The sequence below is a fragment of the Rhipicephalus microplus genome, chromosome 10 (genome assembly GCF_043290135.1).
Source record: "Rhipicephalus microplus isolate Deutch F79 chromosome 10, USDA_Rmic, whole genome shotgun sequence".
Taxonomy (NCBI): domain Eukaryota; kingdom Metazoa; phylum Arthropoda; class Arachnida; order Ixodida; family Ixodidae; genus Rhipicephalus; species Rhipicephalus microplus.
The window spans coordinates 11871990-11898725 of NC_134709.1; the positions used below are offsets into that span (position 1 = coordinate 11871990).

Genomic DNA, 26736 nt, shown 5'->3' on the forward strand with positions numbered 1-26736 from the left:
GGAGATATTGTGCAGGTTAGTAGTGTGATGACCAAATATGCACATTTTAATATATACTATTCTAAACTATCCAATATATAAAGCACATATGCACTACATATGTGGTATGTACTATTCAAATTTGATTAGAAATCATTCAACCAAATCACTATTCACTTTAAACCTGAATTTCGCTATCTACAAAAGCCTCGTAAATATAGATAAGCAAAAACAAAAAGTGCACTTGTGTTGTATTTCACTCATTCCGACTGCTTTTTATGACGCGAGTGTACTATGTAAGAAGGTACTGCATTGTCATTACAAAATATTTCAAGAATCAATGACCATGGCACCAAGTGATATTCTGTAATTATCATGGGCACTGTAGGTTTCTAGGCTGCCAGTGCATTTAAAAATATTCCTTATGCCTCTGAAGCATGACTGCCGAATAATTGGCAAGCTCAACATTACTCAAGCAGATTTACATCCAGCTCCAAAACATAACTCCTAAATAAATAAATAAACAAAAATTAATAATCCACTTGAACACATCTATATAAAGCTTTGTTACATAATTCAAACACTACTAACGTGATGTCACTTCCTCCAGTGTCCTTGGGAGGCCTCCAGGAAAGCTTCACATGGTCCTTGTCAACTTCATCGACATTCAAGGGACCTCCAGGTGGGTTTGGTTTATCTGAAACGAGAAACTTATGGTTAGTACAGTGTCTCCTCCTTTGTTACATGTGGGTGCATGCATCCTGTCATCACAATGTATCCAAGAATAGTAACTGATGTAAATGAAGTTATAATATAGCAGATTTACCGACACATTTACAGCAAGAAAACGGAGAGAGAAAAAAAGGCATATAATATTCTGCAAGTCAACCTGCATGAAAGACGACAATAAAATAAAGACATGAGCCAGCACTGTCACAAGTTAGGTAGTATCATTTGCTGCAGTGCTCAAGATGGAAAACTCAGTTATATCTTAATCTTAGTGTTCTTTTAAAATTTCATAACCAGAATAATAGACTGGTGAAAGCACAGTCTCAAACATATTTGCTTTGGCTGTGGATATTGCAATAAAAAGTGTCACTGGCCTGTCAGATATGTCACATAGAGTTGTCTAAAGTTTGTTATCCAATATATTATTTCACATAAGCCCGATTAGCATAAACTTACCCAGAATGACAACTGGCAGAGTTCCACTGTCCTCGCCACTGTCATTCTTGAGGTGTAATGTGTACGCCCCACCGTCAGACCTCTTGGTATCAACGGTGTTGATTATGGTGTGGTCGTCAAAGTTGGATATGGTGACCCGGTCATCCGAGATCAATGGCTTGCCATCAACCATCCACGAGACGGTCGGTGGGGGAGCACCGATGAACTTGATTTCAACATTTAGGGTCTGGCCGATCTTGACTTTCACTTCTTTCATGGGGCTCACAATCTTGGGTGCCACTGGGAGACCATGACAACAGAGCACAGTTTAGCTGCTGCAAGTCACATTGATTACGTACATCACTGCTCGTTTTAGCTGTCAGTAAATCTTTTTTCTCAAATAAGTGCGCTGCAGTCTCAACTTGTTGGAATGAAGATTGTACGATATGCGACAGTAGTAAAAGACTGTTGCTTGTAAAGGCACACCACATTTTTTTCTATCCTTGGAGGACAGAGATGTCTTGAACAGATTTCATCTTTCGACACTACAGTTAGTGAAATACAACTCGTTTAGGACTACAGCACCAATGTTTCTATAGTATTTACATGAAAGCATGATATCGCAAAGGCATCATCTAATCAACTCTCGTTGTGAAAAAGTTCTGGATACTGCCATTTTACAAGGAAGACAAGTCAGTCCTTGACTTTACCAAAAGCAACAAAATTAGTAGTTTGCAAAACTCCGTTTCGAATACTCTAGCTGCGTAATATGAAAACCAATTACTCACAGAATCTAGGCTTGCATGTGATGAGATCTGATGGCTCCGAAGGCTCGCTCTCACCACCGGCGTTGACTGCAATCACCCTGAACTCATAGTCCTGGTTTTCTCTGAGATCTGGCACAGTAGCCTTTGTCTGTGATGCCGGAACCTCCTTTGCCTTTGTCCACAGGGGAGAACCACGCTCCTTCTTTTGGATGATGTAGCTCTTGATCGGGCAGCCGCCATCATCAGTGGGCGGCTTCCATTCCAGGTCGACGTGATCCTTATCCCAATCAGTCACCTTGGGGCGGCCTGGCTGGCTCGATTTCTCTGCAAAGCAGTAGGGGTCCACGATAAGGCACGCTGGAGCTCACCGACTTGATTGCCTTTGGCATCTGACCTTAAAGACCGCTTTTTATTAGCATTGCTCAAGCATAGGATGTAATATACAACTGTAATTTGCTACGGGCATATATTTCGATAGAAGTGACACACCAGAAGCCCATGCACCGTGCGATGTTAGAGCATGTTAAAAGACCCCAGGAAGCCGATTTTATCTGGAGCTCTCCCCTATGGTGTCCATAGTAGCCCGAGTCACCTTGAGACATTAAACCTTATAAACCAGCCTAATTTACTGGTTCTGTGATTAGCTGGACAACCTAAGCACACTCCTACCACACTAAGTGGGAGAGAAAAATGTTACTTGCATAATATACTGAAACAGCAAGTAAAACTTTCTCGATTCTGCCATATGTTACATCGGTAAGCTAATTTATTGTGTCATTGGCTGACTGCATAGCAGTTGCAATATAAGCCCTTTTTCCATGGTTGCACTGCTTTATATTGTGCCTTCCTTTCTTTGAGTGCAATAGACCCCACAATACATACTAAAAAAGACCATGCTGCAGTGGTCTAGTTGGAAACCAGGATGCACCCTCAACTTACCAAACTGATCCTTGGCAATGATGGGCTCGGTCTTCTCGAGCGGCTCCGACTCGCCAATCTCATTGACAGCCTTCACGCGGAACTGGTAACTCTTCTTGTGCACCAGTTTAGGAACCTTGAAAGTGAGGTTTGGTGTGGTGCCTGCCTCCACCCAAGTGCCACGAGACGTGTCCATCTTCTCAATGAGATAGTGCTTGATAGGAGTGCCACCATCGTCTGCAGGAGCCTTCCAGGTAATGGTGGCTGAGTTCTTGGTCACTTCGGCAATGCCGAGAGGTCCTTGCGGAGCTGATGGGCGATCTGAAACCACAGCAGGCATTAGTACTGATCCTTTTTTGCCGAGTAATTAATACTTTCAGTTTATCTCCGTGACAGGCTGTGCTGAAGCATACTTTATTCAAAAATCTACTCAAGAAATGTGCTTGTATAACTGACACGGGACATTTAATTGTAAATAAAAGCATTTTAAAGTTTCAAGCTACAAAGCCAGCAACTCAGTAAAGAAAGCGAGTGACTAATTTGTGCTCACCAAGAACGGTCACATTAGCAGAGGCTGACGTCTTGCCATGGTCATTCTCCAACACCAGCGTGTACTTTCCAGAGTCAGAACGCACGGAGGATGCGATGTCCAGCAGTGTTTGGCTGGCTGTATTGGTGACCTCGACACGGTTGTCATGCACAGGCTTGTCATGAATTTGCCACTGGACGGTAGGCGCAGGTTCTCCCTTGATGGGCACTGTGAAATTGATAGGCCGTCCAGCCCGTACCTTGATGTCCTTCAGGGCAGCCTTGTCCAGCGATGGAGCCACTGGACATCAAGAGCACAGAGCAACTGAAACATATCTCAAAGCATTGCAGTTTACTATTTTGGAATGTCAGACAGCTAAAGGCTTTTGGCCAAGACCAAAACACACAGAGCAGGCTAGAGAATCTTGACTTCCTCACTATAATACATCCACTTAGATACTTTTTAAATTTTAAAATTTACTGAAATTTAGAGATGTTGTAAACGAGGTGCTACAGTTATTACTTTTGTATGCTGCAAGATCTTCATGTCGTAGGCTGTGCTTACTTTACGAACAGAGTGAAAATACAAAACCACTAAGAAAGGAAGACACAACATAAGTGCCGTTGTGCTGCATGTTCCTTTCATAGTTCTTGATGCTGTCTTGCCGTTAGTGAAAGAAAACATGCATTTGCACTGGCTTGCCTGATAAGCTACAGTTGTATAGGCTATGACGCTATATATTAGGCGTCATAGCCATATATATTGCACTGACCAAATATTTGGTCAGTGCAATCAATCTTTTCATACGACTATTTACAGCCTGCAGCACTAGGCTTACATAGGTACAGTCCACAGGTCTGCTTATCTCATAGGTCCTTTGGAATTCGAAATAACCCACACTTACACTTTCGGGGCTTGGCAACCACCGACTTTGATGGATCGCTCGGCTCGCTGGGTCCGGCCTTGTTGAGGGCGATGATTCGGAACTCGTACTCCTCGCCTTCCTTCAAGTGAGGCACAGTGGCCTTGGTGGCATCGCCAGGGACGCGAGCGGCCTCTTCCCACAGCGGGCTGCCCTTGTTGCGTTTTTCAACAACGTACCCCGTGATCGGAGCACCACCATCACGTGGAGCACGCCACTCAAGGTCTACATGGTCGGCGTCCCAGTCGGTGACCTCCGGAGGTGCTGGTTTGTTGGGTTGGTCTGAAGCAGTGCGATCAACATTTTTATTAGTCATAGAACTGTAAGTAAATTGGAGATTGAGATTTTAAAGCACTCGCAGATTGAAGCGCAACATCAAAACTTCCTAGTATAGAAACTAGTATGAACCCTTGCTCGAGATAACCGTGTCAGGCCATCACAAATCTGGCTGCTGAAGGCAATCCTGGGCCTCCCTGAAGTGTACAAGCTAGCTCTACAGTGATGAGACATGCACAGAAGACTGCAACAAAAATATGTGTTCTCCTTACTCGTAACTTGAAACGTTTCAATCTTTAAGCACTGTACTTAAAAATCTTAAAGCCTAACATAGCTACTGACCCAAGAAAGAAAATTTTTCTTTGAATGAACAAAGTAAAAATAAAGTATCATATGCTGGCAAACAATGCATACTTTGCATGAGCTGAACATGAAGGCGATTAACTGGAGTGCAAGATAGCAGATATGCTGCACCATGACTTTGAATTATCTATAGTTCTGCATCGTCCTTGTTTTAATCTCCTCAGCCCAGTTGTAGGGTAGCAAATTGAACAACATCTAGTTAACCTCTATGCCTTTCTCTGAACTAAAAAAAAAAATTGTATTGGATTGGTGGATGTTCATTGTTTTCCTCAATCTGCATTACAGCAGGCAAGTTTTCGAGAACAAGCAAGCTAGTGCTCATGCTCAAAAATAAATGCTCATTTTTTTGCCAGTGTACGAGCTACTTCTTTAAAAGGTGAATAAACACATGTGTAACTGATTCTGTATCTTTCTTTCCTCGATGTTGCATTGTTAAACTTGGAGTACCGTACATATAAAGTTGCTTTTCATAATACAAATTCTTATCCTCATTTTTAAAGTAACACCATGCTGTCCTCAGCATGTGGCATGGCTGTTGGCATTTATCGTTTGGAATTCTTGGATGTTAGGGATACATTACTATGCAACAATGGGAAAGCTGTGCACACGTGCAATTGAGCTCACAGCCATACTGTGTTAAAAAAGGCAGAACAAAGCACAGCTCAAGCATGCAAACTCTTTGCTGCTAAAAACGGTGCCTAACATTAGCCTTACCAAGTTCTGTTGAACTTAGCTGTAAGCTTTGAGAATAGTGTGATCAATTTTCTAAACAGCACAGTGAAGCTCTTGTTTGCTTACCGAACGGATTCTTCGCAGTGATGGCATCCTTTGTGGTTGCGTACGGGGAATCGCCCTCCTTGTTCACCGCCTTCACCCGGAAGTGATACTGATGCTGGTTGGCCAGGCGTTCAGCCTTCACTGTGGTGCCCATGGTTTCGGCAACAGGGGTCCAGATGCCAGAGTCCAGATCCTTCTTCTCCACAACATAATGCAAGATGTCGCAACCACCGTCATCCTTTGGAGGCTTCCATGATACTTCGCAGTTGTCCTTTGTGATCTTGTCGATCTTGATCAACTGCGGTGCCTGAGGCACATCTGCAAGAAATAGGTTTCCATATCAAAACATGCTAGATGTTGTTTGCAGTGTTTGTATTAGCACAGGTTTACTCATCTAGTGCATTAAACTGTAGTATTAATGAGATGGTACGTTTACTGTCTAGCGTATAATTAACAAAAAAAATAAGTGCATAAGCATGTGAAAGTGTGCATATTAAGAGATTGACAATGCCAGAGAAAAAATGCAAATAAAGTGCAACGACTGAAACGAAATATTACAATGCATATCTAAAAGTGCAGCTCCTTTCAGTTACCGCGATCAAGTTTTTATTCTGTGATGTGTTCATGCATAACAACAACTGTGTAATTTATTTAAGACATCTTACTTTTACGTACTTCAACTGTGTAATGATACTAACAAACTAACTGTACAAAGTAAAATGTTCGACTATATTTCTGAATGTGCGCTTGATATTATATGCTCAAATACTACTGTATATCAAACACATTTGCTTGAAACGCTTGTGCACAACTGGATTATAGCATTGCTGCATCAAAGCAAAATAAACACTGGCTGAAACAGTAGCAGTCTACTGTTTGCTCTGAAACACTGCAAAATGAACACATACAACTGGTACTTCGTGCAGTGCATTAACATGGGAGGGGTCATGCAGTGAACATGGTGCTCACCCATAACAAGGACATTGACTTTAGCGGTGTCTGTGCCATTGGGATTGGTTGCCGTCAGGGTGAGGGTGCCACTGTCACCACGTTCGGCATTGCGCACAGCCAGCTTGGTCTTGTAAGGTTCATGCGAGATGGTCCAGCGCTTGTCGTCCTCTATGCTCTTGCCCTCCAGGGCCCACTTCTTGTTTGGTGGCGGCTCACCAAGAACGGGCACTTCGAACTCGAAGCTCTTTCCAACCTTGATACGGATGTCATGCAGAGCAGTGCGATCGATCCTTGGAGCCACTGTAAAGAAATAAAACAAGACACAACACCACACAATTGTGATACACAGCTACAACAAGTACGGCTGAAACAATACGGCTACAACATACTGCTACAACAATAGGGCTACGATAACACAGCCACAATAATATGGCTACAATATACCGCTATAATACACCAATACGGCTACAACAATATAGCTACAACAATATGGCTACAACAATATGGCAACAACAATACGAATACAACACACTGCTACAGCATACCCCTACAAAATATGGCTACAACATATGGCTACAACATATGGCTACAACATATGGCTACAACATACAGCTACAACAGAAGGTGTCAGCACTCATCATCTATATCAATGGTATGTTCCGTCTAAATAGGGTTCTGTGATGGGTGGCTCTACGACAGTTTTGGCAACTTTATGCTAATCTTGTTGATGTCTTAACTAGTCGTTGTTGCAATGCCATTTCGACAACTAGAAAATGAATTCATTCGTATTCAACTGAAGGACTGAAAACAATATCGTTAGAGCATGGTCGTAGGCATTTTTGTGAAATTGAGGGCCACTAGCATTTAATCAATTTATTTCAGGTGAAAAACAACATGCTTTCACTTTCACTTGCAGCTGTAAGCTGCGGCTCATGAACATGAATAAGTGAATGCTCTTTTAAGGCTTTCTAAGCTTAGAAAAGAGCATCTCAGGCGGTCAAAATGTAAGAACGAATGACATTGCTTCAAACTTGCACAACATTTAAGTAAATGTTGTTAGTTAATTCATATATACAAATGTCTGGAATGCAAAAAATTGTGGTCACCAAACAATGAAGATGATATTTGAAATTGAAAAACCAATATGTAGGCTTGTGCAAATGGTGTATTTTGAGTTTGATGTGAATTCGAATAGGATATATCACGTTATGAAAAAAATGGGCATATTTGCCATGATGCAACTAACATGCACAATATTTTTTGTGCAAACCTGTGCAAATGACATTCTTTTTGTTTCACTGGAAGTGGAAGCAACTTTGAAAAGAGTAGCTGAATTTGACTTTCAATAGAATGCAAAAGATAACCTGTACAATGTGTGACATTTGGTGACAAACCGCACTATTGCCGGCCATTTAGGCCAGGCTAATCCTGCCTATTGAAACACCACTACCTACATCACCACTATTTGTTACATTTTAAAATTTACTATACTTTGAGCATATAAGCCGGTATAACAAGCTTTTAAACTTAAGAAGTATTGAATCGGTGTGACGGTAATATGTTGGGGCTTTGTGGCAATGCGGGTTTCCCCTTGACAGATGTTTTCATGACTTCGCATTTCTTCATAACAGTGAAACCACTTTTACAAGCAGTTACATGCAAATTATTATACATTTAAGTAGCTGCTTTCACGGCTTGGCAATTCTTCACTGCAATAAAAACACTTTTACAAAAAGTTACGTGCAAATTACAATGCTTTTTTTCATTTCAAAATTTTCAACAATTTAAGTTTGAATCGAAGTGAATTCAAATAGAGTAATATTCATTCGAATACTTGAAGCATTCAAATATTTCCACAAGCCTACCAATATGTATTCCTTGTTTACAAGACGTTGTACTGAAGACATTTACGAACAATTGTCAGTGAAAAGATTTATCACGCATTGTACATTTATTTATTTATTTATTTATTTAAATACCCTAAAGGCCTCGAGAGGCATTACATAGGGGGGGATACTGTTAAAAACAAGGTATACATCAATTCATATAAAAGGAACACACACAGCGATCAGACATAACTAGGTAAAAGGTACATTTTACGACAAGGATGTAACACATGGCTCATTTCACATCTCCAGTACATTTCAATTCCAGGAATCTGCATGGCACTAGTTCTTCATCGTTTCACTAATACACGAGATATAACAACAGGGTAAGATATAGTAGCAGTAGACATATTACATATCAAGAAATGTACGCAGCACTGATTGGAATGCAGACGGATCATTTATCATCGCAATCTCGCTGGGAAGCTCGTTCCACTCGGTTACAGATAACACAAAAGGGGAATTTTGGTACTTTTTGGTCCTTGCAAATATGGACGACACTTTACGAGCATGGTCAGTGCGATTGGACACATAATGGGCAGGAAAAATATGAGCACATGAAAAAGGTGTAATACCATGATACAGAGAGTGAAAAAAGGTCAAGCGGAAGAATTTACGACGAGTGTTAAGTTCTGGAAGATTAAGAATCTGTTTTAATGCTGAGACACTTTGGTATGGCGAGTACGAGTGCAAAATGAAGCGGGCAGCCTTGTTTTGAATGGATTCAATACAGTCGGACAGTATAGCTGTGTGAGGGTTCCAAATAATTGAAGCATAATCGAGGGTTGCACGGATGAGGGAAGTGTAAGCGCGAAGTCTAGTTTCGTGGTTTGCGAGATGTAAACGGCGCTTAAGGAAGCCAAGTTTCTTTAGTGCCTTGTTTGTTACGTGTTCAATATGCATGGCCCAGTTTAAATCAGGAGTAAATATCACGCCAAGATACTTGAAAGAAAAGGTTCGTTTAATATCCAAACTGCATAACATGTATCGATTTAATAGAGTATTTGGATTCGAAGAAAATGACATGACCTTTGTTTTATCTGTATTAATTTCCATTTTCCACGTGTGGCACCATTTAGCCAGGGTATTTAGATCGCTTTGCAAAATAGCTACGTCATCAGTGCATGTGATCTGTCTATAAATTATACAGTCATCGGCAAACAGTCGAATTGTTGAAGTTATATTGTTCGCAATGTCATTAATATATATCAGGAATAATAAAGGCCCTAAAACTGATCCCTGAGGTACTCCTGACCTAACGACACAGGAACTGGAGAGATTATTATTTATATTTACTTTTTGAGAGCGACCAGATAGAAATTCCTGAATCCAGCGGGTAGTTTTTATGTCTAACTTTAGGCAGTTTATTTTTTGGAGGAGCCGTATGTGGGGAACACGGTCGAAGGCTTTAGAAAAGTCGATAAATACAGCATCTGTGTAAACCAATTTGTGCAAAGAGTCATGTAAATCCGTAGATAATTCAAATAACTGTGTCTGGCAAGACCGCTTGTACCTGAACCCATGTTGATTTTCGAATAACACTTTATTAGTATTAAGATGTCTCATTATGTGGGAGTATATTATATGTTCGAGGAGTTTACAACAAACTGATGTGAGTGAAATCGGGCGGTAGTTTTTTGGACTTGAGGGATCACCAGATTTATAAATAGGTATAACGTGACCAGATTTCCAATCGTCATTGCTTCTCTTTGAGTCAAGCGAAAACTCACTGTTTTTAGGGCGGGCAACATGTTGTCCAGTGGACTCGCTGGGAACTCCTGGACCGCCCTTATTGACTGCCCTGACACGGAACTCGTACGGAGTACCTTCGATGAGATCACCAACCTTAGCCTTAGTCTCATCTGCTGGAACTTCCATGACTGGTGTCCAATCAGGACTGTAAGAAAGATGAAATACAATTCTTTTGAAGGCAGTCACTGCAAAACTCGTCCTAATTTTTACTCGAATAATGAACTCCACGAGACTTGCTGTTTGCAAATTAAAATTTCAAACCCATCAAAATGCAAGTGTTTGCTTCTTTAACAATTTGCAATGCCTAAAGTTATGCACGCATACTAGTCAATTCACAACCCTTCACAAATTTGTTGAACCTGATATTGGGCTTTTCTGTACACTCAGTCTAGGGAATGTTAGCCACCACAATTCATAACCAAGGCAGTGAGGGTGGAACACACTTGCATTTTTTGCCGGATATTGTTACGCAGCACATCGGGCATAAATACCCAACAAAACTTATGAAGAAATGCTCACCAAAGTAGCTCGATTAGTAGAGCATCGGATCGGTAATTAGAAGGTTGTAGATATGGGTCCCACCAATAGCGAGGTGTTTTTTCATCCGGTTTAATTTGTTTGCATTTATGTCACAAATACTACACTACAAATAAAAACTATATATCTTATTGCCTTCACTTAATTATTTGTTGGCTTCATTAAGCTGCGAAAAAAGGTGATGTATCAAGGAACAAAAGTGGGGCATGAGATTTTGATGGCAGGAGTTAATAAAAGCTGGACTGTTTGAGCCTTTGCTCCAGCTGAGACTGGAGAAATTATAGAAATTACATTTTGATAAGACTCTAAGTAAGATGAGTTCTTCTGTTTGATTCGATTTCTTCGCTAGATTTCCTTCAAGGCATAGACAGAAGAAGGCCTACAACATTCCCAATATGTCAATATGAGCGATACAGGCAAAGCACACTCCACAAAAAATACATATGATAAATCTCACTTGTATTTGTCCTTCTTCTCAATGACGTAGCCTGTGATAGGTGATCCTCCGTCATTTTCAGGTGGTGTCCACTTGAGCTTCACAAAGTCCTTGTCGTAATCCTCAATCTCTGGCTTGCCGGGACTGCCAGGTTCATCTTGAGAAAGAGAAAAAAAAATAAAGAAATTGTTTTGTTTTGGCAGCTGTGAGCAGAGAGTAACGAGTGGCTCAAAGCGAAGTGTGCTGATGATTATACTGCTTGCCAATATCAAAAGATAATTTCAAGATTAAATTGTTTTCAAACAATTCAATGGCTTGGACAAATGCTGTGAAATTCACTCGGAAGGCAATAATAAAAATATGACAACAGTAATGATGCAGCTTAGTGGTAAGTAGTCATAAAGCCAGCCTACAAAAATACTTGTACTGCAAAAAAAGACCGTGAAGAATATTGCTGGCTTCGGTTATGGGGCACACACTGGAAAGTTTTTTTTTCTTTAATATATTATTATCCGTGGTACCAGTACTTTTGAACATCGGCTATAGCATTGCTTTAGGTCCTCACCACTTCTCGCAATGAAGTCCTTAATTTCATTAGCTAGTTTAACCTTAAACGACAAACTGTTTGTACTAGGGATGTCAATAAATGAACTGTTCCTCGTAGAAGAATTGGCCGTAGAAATTGAACTCTCTCATTCCTCCTGTCAATGATTTCAAACAAATATGAAAAAAAAAAAAGAAACGATAGTCGCCTATCCACCCTAACCCATGGAGAGCATAAAAAATATTTTGTAAGGTACTACAGTGTGGAGGTCTCTTACTTTTATTTCTGTGTGTACTTCTTTTTTTTGTTACAACTTGCACGTTTCTATTCTTTTATTTCTTGTAAGTTACATCTTTATGTGCAATTATTTCAATTTTCGCTTGCTGACTGCATTTAGTTTCTTGTGCCACATATGTCAGATGAATGTATTTCTGTTGGGTGTCAGGCACACTCAAGCTACAGTTTTGTAGCTTTTGGTCTGGGGTTCATTTACCTTTCTGTACAGTAAAAATAGGGACAATTATATAAAAAAAACTGTAATAGCTTGAGGAAAATGCGAGCAGGCTGTTTAATGAGGCTGAAGGAAGTAACAAAAAGTGGCTATCCTAACAGACTAAACTAAAATAGTGTGATGTGATAAAAGGATTCAGAATGAAATATCAATACTATCCATGGCAAATAATTTGAAAGAAGGCTAGAAACATCTGACATCACTTTGAAACCAATTGGTGTGTGGCACATTCTGTAAGAGAAGTGATGTTGCAGGTGTGCATGCGATGTCAGCAGCAGAGCATGTATGCCCATTTCTAAATGACCGATTGGCAACTGCCTGAAAGTAATTGAAAGGAGCACTTGACTAATGTCAAAACAGAGGGTAGAAACAAAACACAAAGATGGCGTTTATTATTCATAAGAAGATTACCAAATGGATTTTTGGCAACGATGGATTTGTCAGCCTCGAGGGGTTCAGACTCTCCTTGGCGGTTGGCAGCCTTGACTCTGAACTTGTAGGTCTTGCCTGGCTGCAATCCCTTTACCTGCATGGCATGTAATGAAGAGATATAAGAAACCCGCTATGCTACTAACAAGCTAAAATTATGCAGCCGTTGTGAGGCCGCAATTCAATTCTTTAAGAGAAGTACGCTAGATATTATGCACATAATGACACGCAGCTTAGAAGCTTAGCAGCACTTTTTAATTTAGTGAACACGTTATAGAGCAAATTACAAACAGTTAGCTGAGCACCTCTGCTCAGTGTGGCTACCTATCTGCATAAGCAATTGCTTTTCCTTGCTGCAGTTATTGAGTACTGCTGTGGCTACACAATTAAACCTGATTAAGCCCTCTGTTTGTCACTTTTAGATCACAGAAACCTTACTAAAATCTACCTAAGAGAAAATTCTTTAGAATGAAAAAAAAACATTTTTTTGGAAAGCACGCAGCTTTAAATTTCTAAGCATGGTGCAGCGGTTATTCATAAATGCTAAAGCAACATATATATTAGAGCTGTCCTGCGAAAATTCTGCTCTTCTGTTATTTTTCTTTTCAACGACATTGATACATAAACTGATTTCCCATCCATAGCGTGTACCTCAGAAGCTACTATGTCTGTAAGCCTTACGATATTATGTTAATGATTAATATTTTCAGTATTATGCCTAAAATTTTAGAAGCTTTGTGATCCATATTGGTGAAATTAAACACCACACTTTCAAGTTTAAAGGCGCCTTCCTTGAACTGCAGATGGCCAGCAAGCAACCAACCTTCATCTGAGTCTCAGGCCCAATGGTGTCACCAGCTGGGACCCACAATCCTGTATTGGGATCGAGCTTCTCAACAACATAGTGATCAACAGGCATGCCACCGTCGTCCACAGGAGGATTCCATTTGAGTGTGCAACCCTCCGCATGGACGTCTTCAATCTTAAGAGGTCCTCCAGGAGGTGTTGGTTTGTCTGCACAAAATGCGGCCATTCCTCATGTTCGTGACAGAAACTGGTGAACACAGTTCTGACATTTTCAGTCTAAAAAGAAGAAAAGCACTTTGAATACGCCACTATCATTTACAAGAAGAAACAAAAAAAAGGGGGATTACTTAGATTCTATTACACTAGGTGTAGCATGATGATCACCAACAAAATGTCACATTTCGAAGTGCGTAAATCGCTAACGGAGTATAACATTTTGAAGTGAACTTAGAAAAGCCCTTGTTGATGAAATGTTGCTTCAACAGGCAGCTGTAATTTTTTTTTGATATGGCAGTCTACTAGTATGCAATATACAATACTACTAATATACAAGTATGCATTTTCCTAAGCTTTGTACTGATAATCAGTTTCATCTGCCATGGTGGTGCCATGGTTACGGTGGTCCGCTGCTGACCCCACAGGAGTGGTATTGATCGCAGCCATGACGGTTGCTTTTCGATGGAGGTGAACTGCTAAAGGCCCATGTACTATGTGAAAACCCCATGTATTCCAGAGCCCTTTACTACAGTAAACCTCAAAATAGTATTGTGGTTTTGGCATGTAAACGTTCAGAAACTATATACACTGTCACATGATTGTAACAGTGAAGAAAGCAGGATTCAGTCGGTAAAGATGAAACACTTTGTTGGGCAAACTTGTGTCTGGTAAAAAAAATACTAAAAGTACAAGCAACAATCGCTGTACATTGATAACAGCAGAGCACTGACGTCAGGCATCGACTAATCAGCTTGTCTGTGAAAAGCGTTAACTTTTATAGATGCCGAATAGAACCTTCAAATGTTACCACTGGTGCTCGTGCTAGGTCTAGAATAAACCTGGGTACTCGTGTTCTATGCGTAATCTCAACAGAACCAGTCTGACACGGTCGCGATTTCCGAACATTGTGGCACAGCCTGCGATGAGCGGTGGTAGTAAGTTGTGGGTAGGGCACAATTGCATTGAAATAAATGAAATAAGTGCATGTGGCAATATAATCGATTTCCTGAAACATCTCCTGAAACACTGACTCACCAAGGACAATGACTTCGACATCAGCAACATCCTTGCCGTGCTCGTTGACAGCTGTGATGGTGTAAGTGCCACTGTCGGCGCGCTGCGCATGCCGCACATTGAGCTTGGTGTTGTAAGGAACGTTGGTCAGCTTCACGTGGTCCGAAGGGAGCACCTTCTTGCCCTTCAGGGTCCAGGTGACCTCTGGTGGCGGCTCACCAATGACGTTGACGTCAAAGTTGAAGTTCTGGCCAGCCTTGATGCGCACCTTGTCCAAGTTGGTACGATCAATCTTGGGCGCCACTGCAACAGCAAATCAAGACAAAAAAAAACAGACTGTCACCACTACTGGACTGAGTAAGGTGCAACTGCAGGATTTTATTTAATGTCGAGTTAGTTTAAGATTTCCTGTTAAAAGTGCCAATTCATCATGCTCCATGTCTACCAACCAACATTAATGACTACTGAGAAAGCCTCCACACTTGTACTATTGAAGCTTTAATTCTGTGATGTAGCCTCACAATGGAAGCAGCCGAAAAGCATGAAGATAGATGCCAACATGCCATCTATATCTTTATAAAAATTTTTGCGTGCATAAGTGAAATTTTATAAATTTGAACAGTACTATGCTCTTATGAATTTTAACAGTTGCTGCACAAACAAATCTTAAGGTGGGAAGGGCTTGTCAAGCAGACATTCCTTTTACCTTGGGTCATCTTTAAATGGCCCTGACTAAGCAGTAACACATTTTGAATATTACATGAAGCTAGTGTGCAATGGGGGCAGGTCCAGTTAGAGTGTTGGAGAGATCGATGGAGAGATTGAGCAGACTTGCCAAACAAAAAGTCGTGATTGTTACCCCTGTCACACATCACATATACACTCGAACCTCATTATAACAAAGTTGCATTTTGCAAGAAATTAAGTTCGTTATATCCAATGATTTGCTATAAACGTTATTGTAGTATTCAATGCAAGGGTATCTCTTATTTACTTCGTTATAACAGATATTTTGTTATATCCATGTTCGTTATAATGAGGTTTGAGTGCATATTAATTTTCAGTGTGGGGCACCTTAGTCATTAGACCAATCATGTTTCTCGTGGAAGCACAAACACTTACGTAATGTCATTCACATTAAATGAAACTCATTTTAAATGTCCTTGCAGTCTTATTTATGTTCCTAGTCTATACGGGTGTACAAAATAGCATTCACAATTGATGTCAGTGTTTGTCGTCAATGCAGTGCGATTTTTGCTTGCTATTATTATCCGTCGATGAAACTTTTGAGTTTGCTTCCTATACCTGGCAGACAGAAATCGCATGTGAAACTGTGACCTTACTACCACATTACCTCACCAAAACAACATGGAGGAATTTGAAAAAGACACCACGCCTGCTAGGAAAGTGCAGTATAGTCACAGTGAAAGCTGGAAGAGTGGATTTTCTAGAGACACTTGTAAACTCTGTTCAGGCTACTAATACAAGTACACTTACAAGGTACTGTCTACACTATAAATCATAATTTTTGTGAAGCATAGGAACATCCAATGTGCCATTAATTGTCATTCTGGGAGGAGTACTGCACATGTGACACACCTGTAAGGCATTACGTGCACTTTATTGATGCCGTGGCTGATGACGAAGAAGTCTGGCTGAGCCTTTTGTAATAAATTCAAAGCGTTCAACGACACACTAGTGACGCAATTCGCATCGTGTGATGCCTGGTTGCTATTTTACTCTTCTACCAGGCACAGTTAAATATGTCAACATCGATCCTTTCTGACATGAAAGCTGCATGGGGTCTTTTTGCGAAAGAGTTACAAGCAGCGGCTGTGATAGAATACTAGTCCTAGGTTTGAACTTGTTCCATACCGAATATTTTCTCTCACTTCATTTTTCTTATTATTTCACGTCATAGCAGTTATGGACACTGGCAGACAACTGTGACACCAAAAAAAGCTGTGTTCTGATCTCATTGCGTAAAATGGCCTCAACACCTAATCACACTCACTGCGATTGCACGCGATGTGTGGCAGTGGTATTTTTTTTTTTTTCTCAACACCAGATGTGATCACGAAATGTCTGGAAACATGTGACAAATGAACTCACGCTTGCGAGGCTTCGTAATTATGGGCAGTGTGGCATCACTGGGCTCGCCCGGTCCTGCCTTGTTGACGGCTATGACACGGAACTCGTACGGCTGGTTGGCTGCCAGGTCTCCCACCGTGGCCTTCGTCTGGCTGGCAGGCACTTCGGCGGCCTTCTCCCAGTTGCCCCACTTGTCTTTCTTTTCAATGATGTACTTCTCCACTGGAGCGCCACCGTCGTTCTCGGGCGGAGTCCACTTGAGGTCCACGTGGTCCTTGTCCCAGTCGGTTGCTTCGACATTGCCCGGCTTGCCAGGCTCATCTAGTGAATCAGAGCAAACGCAAGTGTGAGAACTTGGGGTCCCTCAAGTTTCACCTTCGACAGTCGAACACGATAGATATATCCTGTGCCTAGTGCGTACTTCAACCTTTTATTGCATGCCTTTTATTGTACGATGTTACCTGAAAAGCTTAAATTATGCATCACTATAGTATAATTCATAAGGTGAAAAGTGGCTTGTGTCGGTGAAGCTTTTGCACATGGCAGCATTATGTTTAACGGATAGCATGATTTAAACGACAAGCAATTATGTGCAATAAGCAGTTATATTTTCAAACTCGCTATGCACCCACCTCTTGGTTTTAAGGGAATAAGCGCACTAGCATGTCTTTTGTAATGGGTAACTAGCTTTAAACCACTAAGTAGTAATTATAATCATATTTTCTGATGCCCAACGACAATGTACGCTTGTACCACTTACGGTAGTATTACTGCGATATTAAATGTTGTATTGCAAGCCTGCATACAGAATGCGCGTTTTTGTAAAGCGTGAATGTTATTTTCACTGCATTTTAAAGCAGACGCACAGCTATGTAGCAGTACGCCTGCTTGCCGCACAAACGACCTGGGTTTGATGCTCACTTGAACCCGAAAAAATTTTTTTTGCATCTTTCTCGATTTTTCGGTCACACAAAAGAAATGATAATTTTTTGCTGACAACCAATGATGCAGGTGCCGGAAATTCTGCGAAACGAGCTTTTTAACGTTAATGCATTAACATCGGTATGGTGCACCTTAGTCATTAGACCGATCATGTTCCTCATTAAAGCACAATTCCTTCAAGAACCAAAACTTATTCAAGGTTTAATGCTTGGAAAATATCAACAAAACAGTGTTGAGAACAGGTGTAGCTTTCCCAGTTTCCATGTAAAGAGAAGGGGGCACAATAAATCATCGCAATTGTGATGTTAATGCACAATTGACCCGTTTACTTACCAAATGGATTCTTGGCAACAATGGTTCCGTCCATCTCGAGAGGCTCACTCTCTCCTTCCTTGTTCAAGGCCTTAACCCTGAACTTGTATTCTTTTCCTGGAGTCAGGCCAGTTACATCCATTCCTGTATAAAAGTGCAGTGCCGCCATCATTGCACAATACATTACAAAACATCCAAGAGCGCTGGGCCAATACCGATGGGTCAAGCTCTTAAATTGAAGTTGACAACAGAACGGAAAAGGTATTCTGTGCTATGCTTTCTTTTGTAGATACCACTATATTCAGCTCTTCCAGGATCCACAAAGGTAAGTAAGTGAGAACGAAGTAAGAATAACTTAGTGTTTGTTTCATTTGCATGCTGATCCATGTCTATGGTATAACTTGGCAAAGCTGTGGAACTTATAACAGTGCCAAGATTAGAATATGATAAACTCGCAATTAAGACCAAGTATTAACAAATGGAGTTATCTTGGCTTACCAGGCTCCTTTGTCTTGCCCACAGGAACCCAGACACCAGTTTCAGGGTCCATTTTTTCCACAAGGTAACCATCAAGTGGCATGCCTCCGGTGTCCTTCGGTCGTTTCCACTTCAGCTTGCAACCCTCCTTGTGGACATCAGAGACCTCCAGAGGACCTTCGGGATTTCCTGGGACATCTGCAGTAGACACACAGCATGTCCTTAGCGATGTCGCGATTCAAACAGTCATAAGGGGTGGCTAAAACTCGTCTTTTTATGCTGTCTTTCTTTAAATTACCTTAATAGAAACTTAATTATTAGGCTGGTTTCTGTAAAACCTTAATCTACGTGCCACCTGCAGGAGCATCGCTAGGATTTAATTTTAGCGGATTTCTCCATAGTTATGTGATGTGCATATACAAGAGTTCTTCCCCATGGTGGGCAGTGGCGAAAATGCTGCCCCCGCTCCACTTCACCACACACCACTCTAGATGAACATCCACTGATTCGATTAACCACCTCGAAATGAGTGCCTGAAGAACCAATAAATAATAACAGCGCACGTGCAACACCAATGAGTTGTGCATCCCATCACATGCTTATATGTAAAAAACGAGTTTGAGGAGGCGGCCTTGTGATATCAAAGATTGCCAACTCTAGTTCCAGTGCTAGGAGAGAAGAGCCCTTGCTTCCACTTTTCATCATAGATGCTAGAAATGAGGGACCAGAAATTAAATGTACAGGGGTGCCGAAACACATGAAGTTTGAAAACATAAAATTCTTAAACTTCATATCTTTTTTTTTTTATTTGGGCATAACACATACAGGGTTTGCCCGCGAGATAAGGCAAAAGGAGGACTTAAACCCCCTGACTAGGCCCTACCTCGCTGGGGCAGCAGAGACAGCGGATTAGAAAGTTGCAATTTCACTAGAACACAATAAGTCAACATGAACATAATCACTAGTACAATAAGAACATGATCGCTAATTACAGTAAGAACACAATGACAGTAATAATATCGTAACAGCAAGAACATAATCACTAAGCAACAAGAACATAACAATGCAGTGGCCAGTAATGCTTATTTACAGTAACACTTAGTACCAATGCTAATGCAGTAACCAAAGATATTAACATTTACACAACACATCCAATTCCAAAGCAAGAAACATGTTCATTATTGACTGTTTAAATTCATGAATTGTTTTGCAACTTCTGGCTATTTTAACAACATTAGGATATATATTACATAAAGACATAGTTTCATACTCCATGGTTTGCAAACCATAGTTTGTCCTGGCCTTCTTCATTACTATTGATGTGTGGCGTAAACTGTACCCTGTGTCTCGACTGAGGTACCGGTTTGAAAATGTCTCAATGTTGCTGGAAACTTCTTTAAACAGCCGAATGCAAATTTTCTATCTGTAAGAGTTTCTAATGTCAAGGATATTGTAGCGCATCATTAATTTAGAAGACCCTATGTATTGATTTGAAGAGTTAAGCAAACGAACAGCTCGACGCTGTAGTACTGCTAGTTTTTCTATATCGGTTTTGTTTCCGTTCCTCCATACTAATAAGCCATAGCTAAGATGCGAATGTACAAGTGAAAAGTACAGTTGTCTGACGAACTTGACAGGCAGATAGCATCGGATTCGTCGTAGTAGGCCAACAGAGCATGCTACCTTGGTGCGGACCTTATTTATGTACTCTGACCAGCTTAAATTTTTATGAAATATAACACCTAGAAAAGAATGGCTTGTCACATGCTCTAGTTGCGATCCACAGTATAAAAGTTTTACATCGTAGCTTATTTCTTTATTCTTAGAACAAAAACCGTAGACTTTGTTTTCTTCGTGTTTAGGTTAAGCTTATTTACATATAGCCATTGGTGAAGCTCTTTTAACCAAGAATTTGCAGTAACTTCTAGTTCCTGAAGGTCAGCACCAGAAAAAAACACATTAGTGTCATCCGCGTACATGATCGTTTCATCTGTGAGTAGAATGTTTACTATATCATTTATATACGCGATAAACAATCTTCTACCTTCAAACCAATTAAAGTGCTTACCCAGGACGTTGACTGTAACTGTGGCTGCATCTTTGCCAGAGCTGTTCGTGGCAGTGATGGTGTACTTTCCAGAGTCACCACGTTCAGCTCTCCGCACAGACAACTTGGTGTTGTAGTCCTCGGTTTCAATGTTGCGATGTGTAGTGGGTTTCAGGGTCTCATCATCTAGAGACCAGACGATGGTCGGCGGAGGCTCGCCCTGGACGTTCACGTCAAACTTGATTGGCTGTCCGGCCTTGATGGTTAAGTCGTGGAGGTTCTTGCGGTCAATGCGTGGTGCCACTAAAATGAAACAAAAAGGCTCTGATTAGTTTATCACCATTACTTTTGTTTTAACATATAAAAAATAAACCTGAAAAATAACAAAAAAACTCTAGAAGAAGCAAAAGGGACTACCCAGCATGCAATGGAATGAAGAATAATAGGCAAAACTATAACAGATATAAATACAGGAGAGTGCATCAGAAAAAAACCATTGGTACCCAATATACTAGTACATATTAAGAGAAAAAGTAGACCTGGGCAGGTCTAGTTATGAGTGAGGACAGATAGCCAATGGCCAGTTATAGCATCGAAATGGATACCATGAGATGGGAAACATGGCTGAGGATGGCAAAGGGTCAGGTGGAGTGACGAAAATAAGACATTTGCAGGCGTCAAATGGAATCAGCTTGCGCAAGACTGGGTGCGTTAGACATCATTGAGAGAGGCCTTCATCTAGCAGTGGACCTTTCAACCAAGGGCATGGCATTGCAGCTCTCAATGCACACAATTTTACATAGTGCAACAAAAAACAAAAGAACGAGTGGGAGTGATTACACTTGAGCTGTAGAAATAACTGCGCAAATGTTTCATTTACCCATTCCAATCTCATTCCTGGCTTTGTACATAATGCCGCATTCATATTGTACAAGAAATCAGAAGAGAGGACGTCTTACGGAATCTTGGCTTAGCCACAACAGGCTTGGAGGCTTCACTGGGCTCTCCAGGACCGGCCTTATTGACGGCGATGACACGGAACTCGTACTCCTTTCCTTCGTCCAAGAAAGGAGCGGTTCCCTTGCACTGGTCGCCGGGTACCTCGGCTGCTTTCTCCCATCGAGGGCTGTTCTTTTCCTTCTTCTCGATGACATAGTGCGAGATGGGAGCGCCTCCATCCTTGTCCGGTGGCGTCCACTTGAGGTCCACGTGGTCCTTGTTCCAGTCCGTGGCCTCTGGCTTTCCAGGAGCCGACGGTGCATCTGTTCAGGTGAAGGAAACAAACAGCAATGCTGCACCTCACAAGAACCTCAGAAGAACACAACAGACAGCGATAGCACAATAAAAGTTAGCCAGTGACTTCACTGCAGCAGACAAATAAAATATGATAATGTTGTTTGGTACAATCTACCCTCCCATGCCATGGCACTGAAAATTTTTCATTGAAGGCTAGTTTAAAGTGGCAGAAGTGATGGCATGCTACATATATGTTGCAGGCACGGTCCTAGATAACCAAGACACGCCCTTAGCATCTTTTTGCTTCCCCTGAGGAGTGTTTTGCACATCTCTGATCAGGAGGCCTTGAATGTGCATGCTTTTCGCTAGTTGTTTTGCTGATATGCAACACCTACAGTCTGTGTCAATGTTAAGCCACTATAGGTGTGTCTGCATTGTTTAAAATTATGCAAGTCTGATGGTAGCCATACATTACTGTCTTCAGAGGCAAGCAAACCTGTCAAGCGCAGTGCTCATATATACATTACTAAAATGAATAGTATGTGGCTCGTCGAAGTGAGCTGTAACATCGAAGAACGAATTCATAGCAACCACTGTTTAATTTTCACAGTAAAAGAGACAGATTATTTCAACTGTGTAGTATAGGCTGTAAGATTTCAAGAACGTAGAAACCACGATTCTTGAGATAGTTGGCACGACTTACCATATGGGTCTTTGGCTGTGATGGGAATGTCAGTCTCCAGAGGCTCCGACTCGCCTTCCTTGTTGACAGCCTTGACACGGAACTTGTAGTCCTTGCCAGGAGTGAGCCCCGTGACTTGGAACTCGGGCAAGTGGCTCGCGCCAATGGGAACCCATGCACCCGTGTCCGGATCTTGTTTTTCCACCACATATTTGGTGATAGGCTCACCTCCGTCATCTTTAGGCTTGTTCCAGGCGAGTTTGCAGCCGTTCTTGGTGACATCAGACACCTCCAAAGGACCCTCAGGCTTCGAGGGTTTGGCTGCACATAGATTTTATTTTTGTTTTTACATCAGGTACAAAAATCTAAAGTAGATATCAGACATTTTGTGGGTTCACCTATATTTTTCACATAATAACAGAAAATATGCCTGCATGATATCTAATTATCGTGCTTGGAAATAGCATAAAGCAATTTTCACCAAAATATAACCATTAGTATATGATAAAAAAAAAAAGGACGTATGTGTCCCATTGACCCATGATACGTCTTCGACAAAGTGGGACAACTCTTGTCCCATTGTGTTATGAGCCCACCAAGCTACAATCCTTTCACCAAATTTTTCGCACGAAAAGGCTTGAAGCCAGTGGTTTGACGAGGCACTTCAGAAACTAAACAAAAAAAAAAGAAATATTCCGCCCAACTTTGCATTTTCAGTTGTGGTACACAATATAAACCTGCACCTGCTATGCTGTGCCAGTGGCTCTCCGCACAAACCAATCATTCTAGCTATTCTCTGTCTCTTCTGCCGGTGTGGATAAGGACAAGCATCTCAGTTATGGCTGCATTGCCACCCACATATGAAAAAAAATTGCAGCTATGAATCGGGGCAAGCCACATCGATGTGCTGTCACTGAATCGATGCACTAGATCCTGTAAATGAATTCATGGCCTCCGTCCAGGTCTGAGGTAATAGCTTTCCTCTCAGGTATTGTATATCGGTGCTCTCTTTCACTTCCTGAATGTCTAAAACATTACTCTAGTCATTTTCTTCTCTTGTCCTTCAATATTAGGAATGTCTTAGCCTTAGGTTTTGGCCCCATTACAACTAGTCTCTTGGTGGCAAAAAAGGGGAAAAAAGGAATTTCAGAACCTTTTCTGTAATAAAGCATCCTCTTGTGACGTAATAATGCCCATATAAATGAAAAAAAAAATCATTTATGTCGACCTGTAATGTAGTTGGGCTGAGCAAGGAACTGCTTCCTTTTTTGTTCAAGTATGCTTTAACGATCAATTGATGATATACTGCTCAAATTCTGAAAGAAGATTCATAGTGTCATACTAAAACTAGTTCTCTCAAAATTAAGAAAAGGAGAAATATACCATAAATCTCAACCTTCAGCTATTTTTCGCACAATGAAACAAAAGTTTTAAAAAGTTTTTTACAGAACAAAATAAATTGAAACTCAATGTATCACTAATACCTATTATTGCAAATGTGTTAAATATTTTTTCTTGGTTTCCTAAATGATTCTGACTCATAGAAGCAGGAAATCATAGTGCTGATGTTGACACACAGCAGTGGAGGAAGCTTTTACTGAAGAAAAAATTAGGACAGATACATATCATTATTTCTCAAAGAATTAACATAGTTTACAATGTCCTATATTCTTCAAAAATAATGCGTGGTCATTTAGAGCAGCAGCGTCTCTAGTTTGTCTTTGTAAAACTGCTTTAACACAAACACATTCCTAACAGTAGTTATTGGATTCTTAAATATGTGTGCTTTGTTCAAGTGAACAACAGACATGTCATTCTATCATTCTCAACAACAAGTGAATCCAACAGGTGGTGTGAAAAACTTCGCAGCATTTAGCATTCCAGTTTCTGAAACCAACAAGTTTTTTAGGAGTTCTAACTACTGTTATTGAAAACTTCCACCCAGGGCTTGTAAAAATGGCCTGTTAATCTTAATCTTCATCTTTACTTCAGTCTCTTTCGTTTTATTCATTCAGTGCAAAAAACAGGAAGTATCCAGCAATGAAAAACTGTATGAGTACAAAAGTCCCTTATGTTACTACTTCATCAAAATTAAATTAATTACTGTCAGCTGTGGGAACAAAGCTTTAAACAATTCTGCTAACTTTGCTACAGCAACTGATTACAGGAGCGAGAGCACAGCATATTTACTGTCATGCACTGGGACAAAGACGGATACAGCGCTTTTGTATTTGACAAAACCTGTTACAAAACGATACAAACTTTACAAAACGATATGACTGTGCCAATGAATATTCAAATGACAAAAATGAGTAGCTCACAGATGATGTTGACCTCCACCTCAGCCTCGTCTGTTCCGTACTGGTTCGAGGCAATGATCTTGTAGACACCATTGTCCTTCCTCTCGGCACGGTCGCAGGTCAGTTTCGTGTTGTACGGAACATTTGTAATGCTCAGCGTGGGACGTTCAGCCACTGGCTTGGATCCAAGCATCCAGCTGATGCTCGGGGGCGGTTCACCCTGAACCTTCACATCGAACTCAAAGTCTTGGCCAACCTTGATAGTGATAGGCTTCAGGCTGCGGCGGTCAATCTTGGGAGCCACTGCAGGAAATATTAAGGCCAGGTGTTAATGAATTCGAATCTTATAGCATACGCACGAATGTAATGCCTAATTAAAGATTTCTAGAACACATGATGGAGCATAGGAGTAATTCACTTATAGTTCTCTTTCAAGTTCAAAGTGAACAATAATTATAACTATTTAGTGACAATTAAATGACCTGCAAGCATTTATTAATGACACCTAACAGACAATCATGCCAAGTAAAGTATAGGGAAAGTTATATGAGGTGATTGTAATGTAAATGTAAAGAAAGAAAAAGTGAATATAACTTGCTGATGGCCAGGGACCGAACTTGTGACATTCGAATAAGGCGTCTGATGCTCAACCAAGTGAGCTAACATATCAGCTGTCCATTCAGCGACTTTATTGGATACATATATGTCAATGCAGAAATAAGCAGTGTTGTTGTAGACAAATCATAGAAAATAATACAGTTGTATTATCAAGCTTACATGCAAAATAAATGCTTTGTTAGATTTGATAAAAACAAATTGCAACTGTGCTCTACAGAGACAAAAAGAAGTGAATTACAATTAATAATAGCTACATATCATTACTTAGATCAGTAAGAACCATACATTAAAATTCTGCAATGTCCCAAAAGGTAGCCTGCAATGTCCTTGCATTCAGTTTCAAGAGAGGAAAAAGAATGTCCAGCAGTTCCCACGCATTGTGGGAATCTATTTCATGACAAGCAGTCGGTAAACAGCAGCCTATGCTGGATTTTTCACTTTGAGATAAGTGTTACGAGACAACTCAATGACTGTACATTGAGCAGCTGTGCACATAGTGTGTGCTTATCGAGCACGTCAAGTACACTGGCATTTAAAGGGTAGCTGATGGTCCAGTATATTGGAAGAATTTTCTTTATATAGTCGTCCAAGCAATAGCGTAAGAGACCCACAGAATTTTTCATCACTTGCAAAACAGCTTTACTGAGCAACATGTACATACGACATTTTTTGAGTGCTTTAGTTTTTGTCATGTTGGTGACAATATTTACGTCTCATGGAGCCTCTTAATTTTACATCTTCCAGAGCTCCACAACGCTGATACACCATAACTGGACAGCAGAAAATGTGCAACGTGATGATAAAACACAAAAAAAAGCACTCACATTTTCTAGGTTTGGCAACCATAGGCTTGGTGGTGTCCGATGGCTCTCCGGGGCCAGCAGCATTGACAGCTCGAACGCGGAACTCGTAAGTCTCGCCAGGAATGAGGTCGGGCACGCGGGCCTCACAGGTTTTGCCGTCCACTACAGCCGCCTTGGTCCAGACAGGGCTGTCTTTCTCTTTCTTTTCCACAATGTACTTTTCAATAGGGGCACCACCATCTTTGAGTGGTGGCTGCCACTTCAGGTCCATGTGATCTTTGTCCCAGTCTGTAACTTCTGCTCCCGTTGGTTTACCAGGCGCGTCTGCATGGTGAAGGGAGCGCAACCAAATGCAGTACTAGATGAGGACATGATATAAACTAGGCCTGTGCGAATATACTAGTACTTTGCAGCTTAGGCATGCTATGCAGTGAAACTGTCTACTCAAAA

General features: G+C 40.9%; 1 protein-coding gene across 6 annotated transcripts in view; it reads right to left on the reverse strand.

The window, feature by feature from the left end:
* The window catches only part of bt (projectin protein bent), a 201363-nt gene that overhangs the window by 45179 nt on the left and 129448 nt on the right, over nucleotides 1–26736 (reverse strand). For all 6 annotated transcript variants that reach the window (XM_075875040.1, XM_075875041.1, XM_075875038.1 and 3 more), the window contains 21 exons: nucleotides 26308–26610; nucleotides 24887–25168; nucleotides 22587–22886; nucleotides 21607–21909; nucleotides 20669–20950; nucleotides 18622–18798; nucleotides 18145–18267; nucleotides 16891–17190; nucleotides 14800–15081; nucleotides 13565–13755; nucleotides 12724–12838; nucleotides 11279–11414; nucleotides 10263–10429; nucleotides 6665–6946; nucleotides 5717–6013; nucleotides 4262–4561; nucleotides 3379–3657; nucleotides 2850–3149; nucleotides 1932–2234; nucleotides 1165–1443; nucleotides 571–676 (listed from right to left, as the gene is read on the reverse strand). In XM_075875040.1, coding sequence (XP_075731155.1) covers nucleotides 571–676; nucleotides 1165–1443; nucleotides 1932–2234; nucleotides 2850–3149; nucleotides 3379–3657; nucleotides 4262–4561; nucleotides 5717–6013; nucleotides 6665–6946; nucleotides 10263–10429; nucleotides 11279–11414; nucleotides 12724–12838; nucleotides 13565–13755; nucleotides 14800–15081; nucleotides 16891–17190; nucleotides 18145–18267; nucleotides 18622–18798; nucleotides 20669–20950; nucleotides 21607–21909; nucleotides 22587–22886; nucleotides 24887–25168; nucleotides 26308–26610 — 5107 coding nt within the window. The remainder of the gene's footprint in view (nucleotides 1–570; nucleotides 677–1164; nucleotides 1444–1931; nucleotides 2235–2849; nucleotides 3150–3378; nucleotides 3658–4261; nucleotides 4562–5716; nucleotides 6014–6664; nucleotides 6947–10262; nucleotides 10430–11278; nucleotides 11415–12723; nucleotides 12839–13564; nucleotides 13756–14799; nucleotides 15082–16890; nucleotides 17191–18144; nucleotides 18268–18621; nucleotides 18799–20668; nucleotides 20951–21606; nucleotides 21910–22586; nucleotides 22887–24886; nucleotides 25169–26307; nucleotides 26611–26736) is intronic.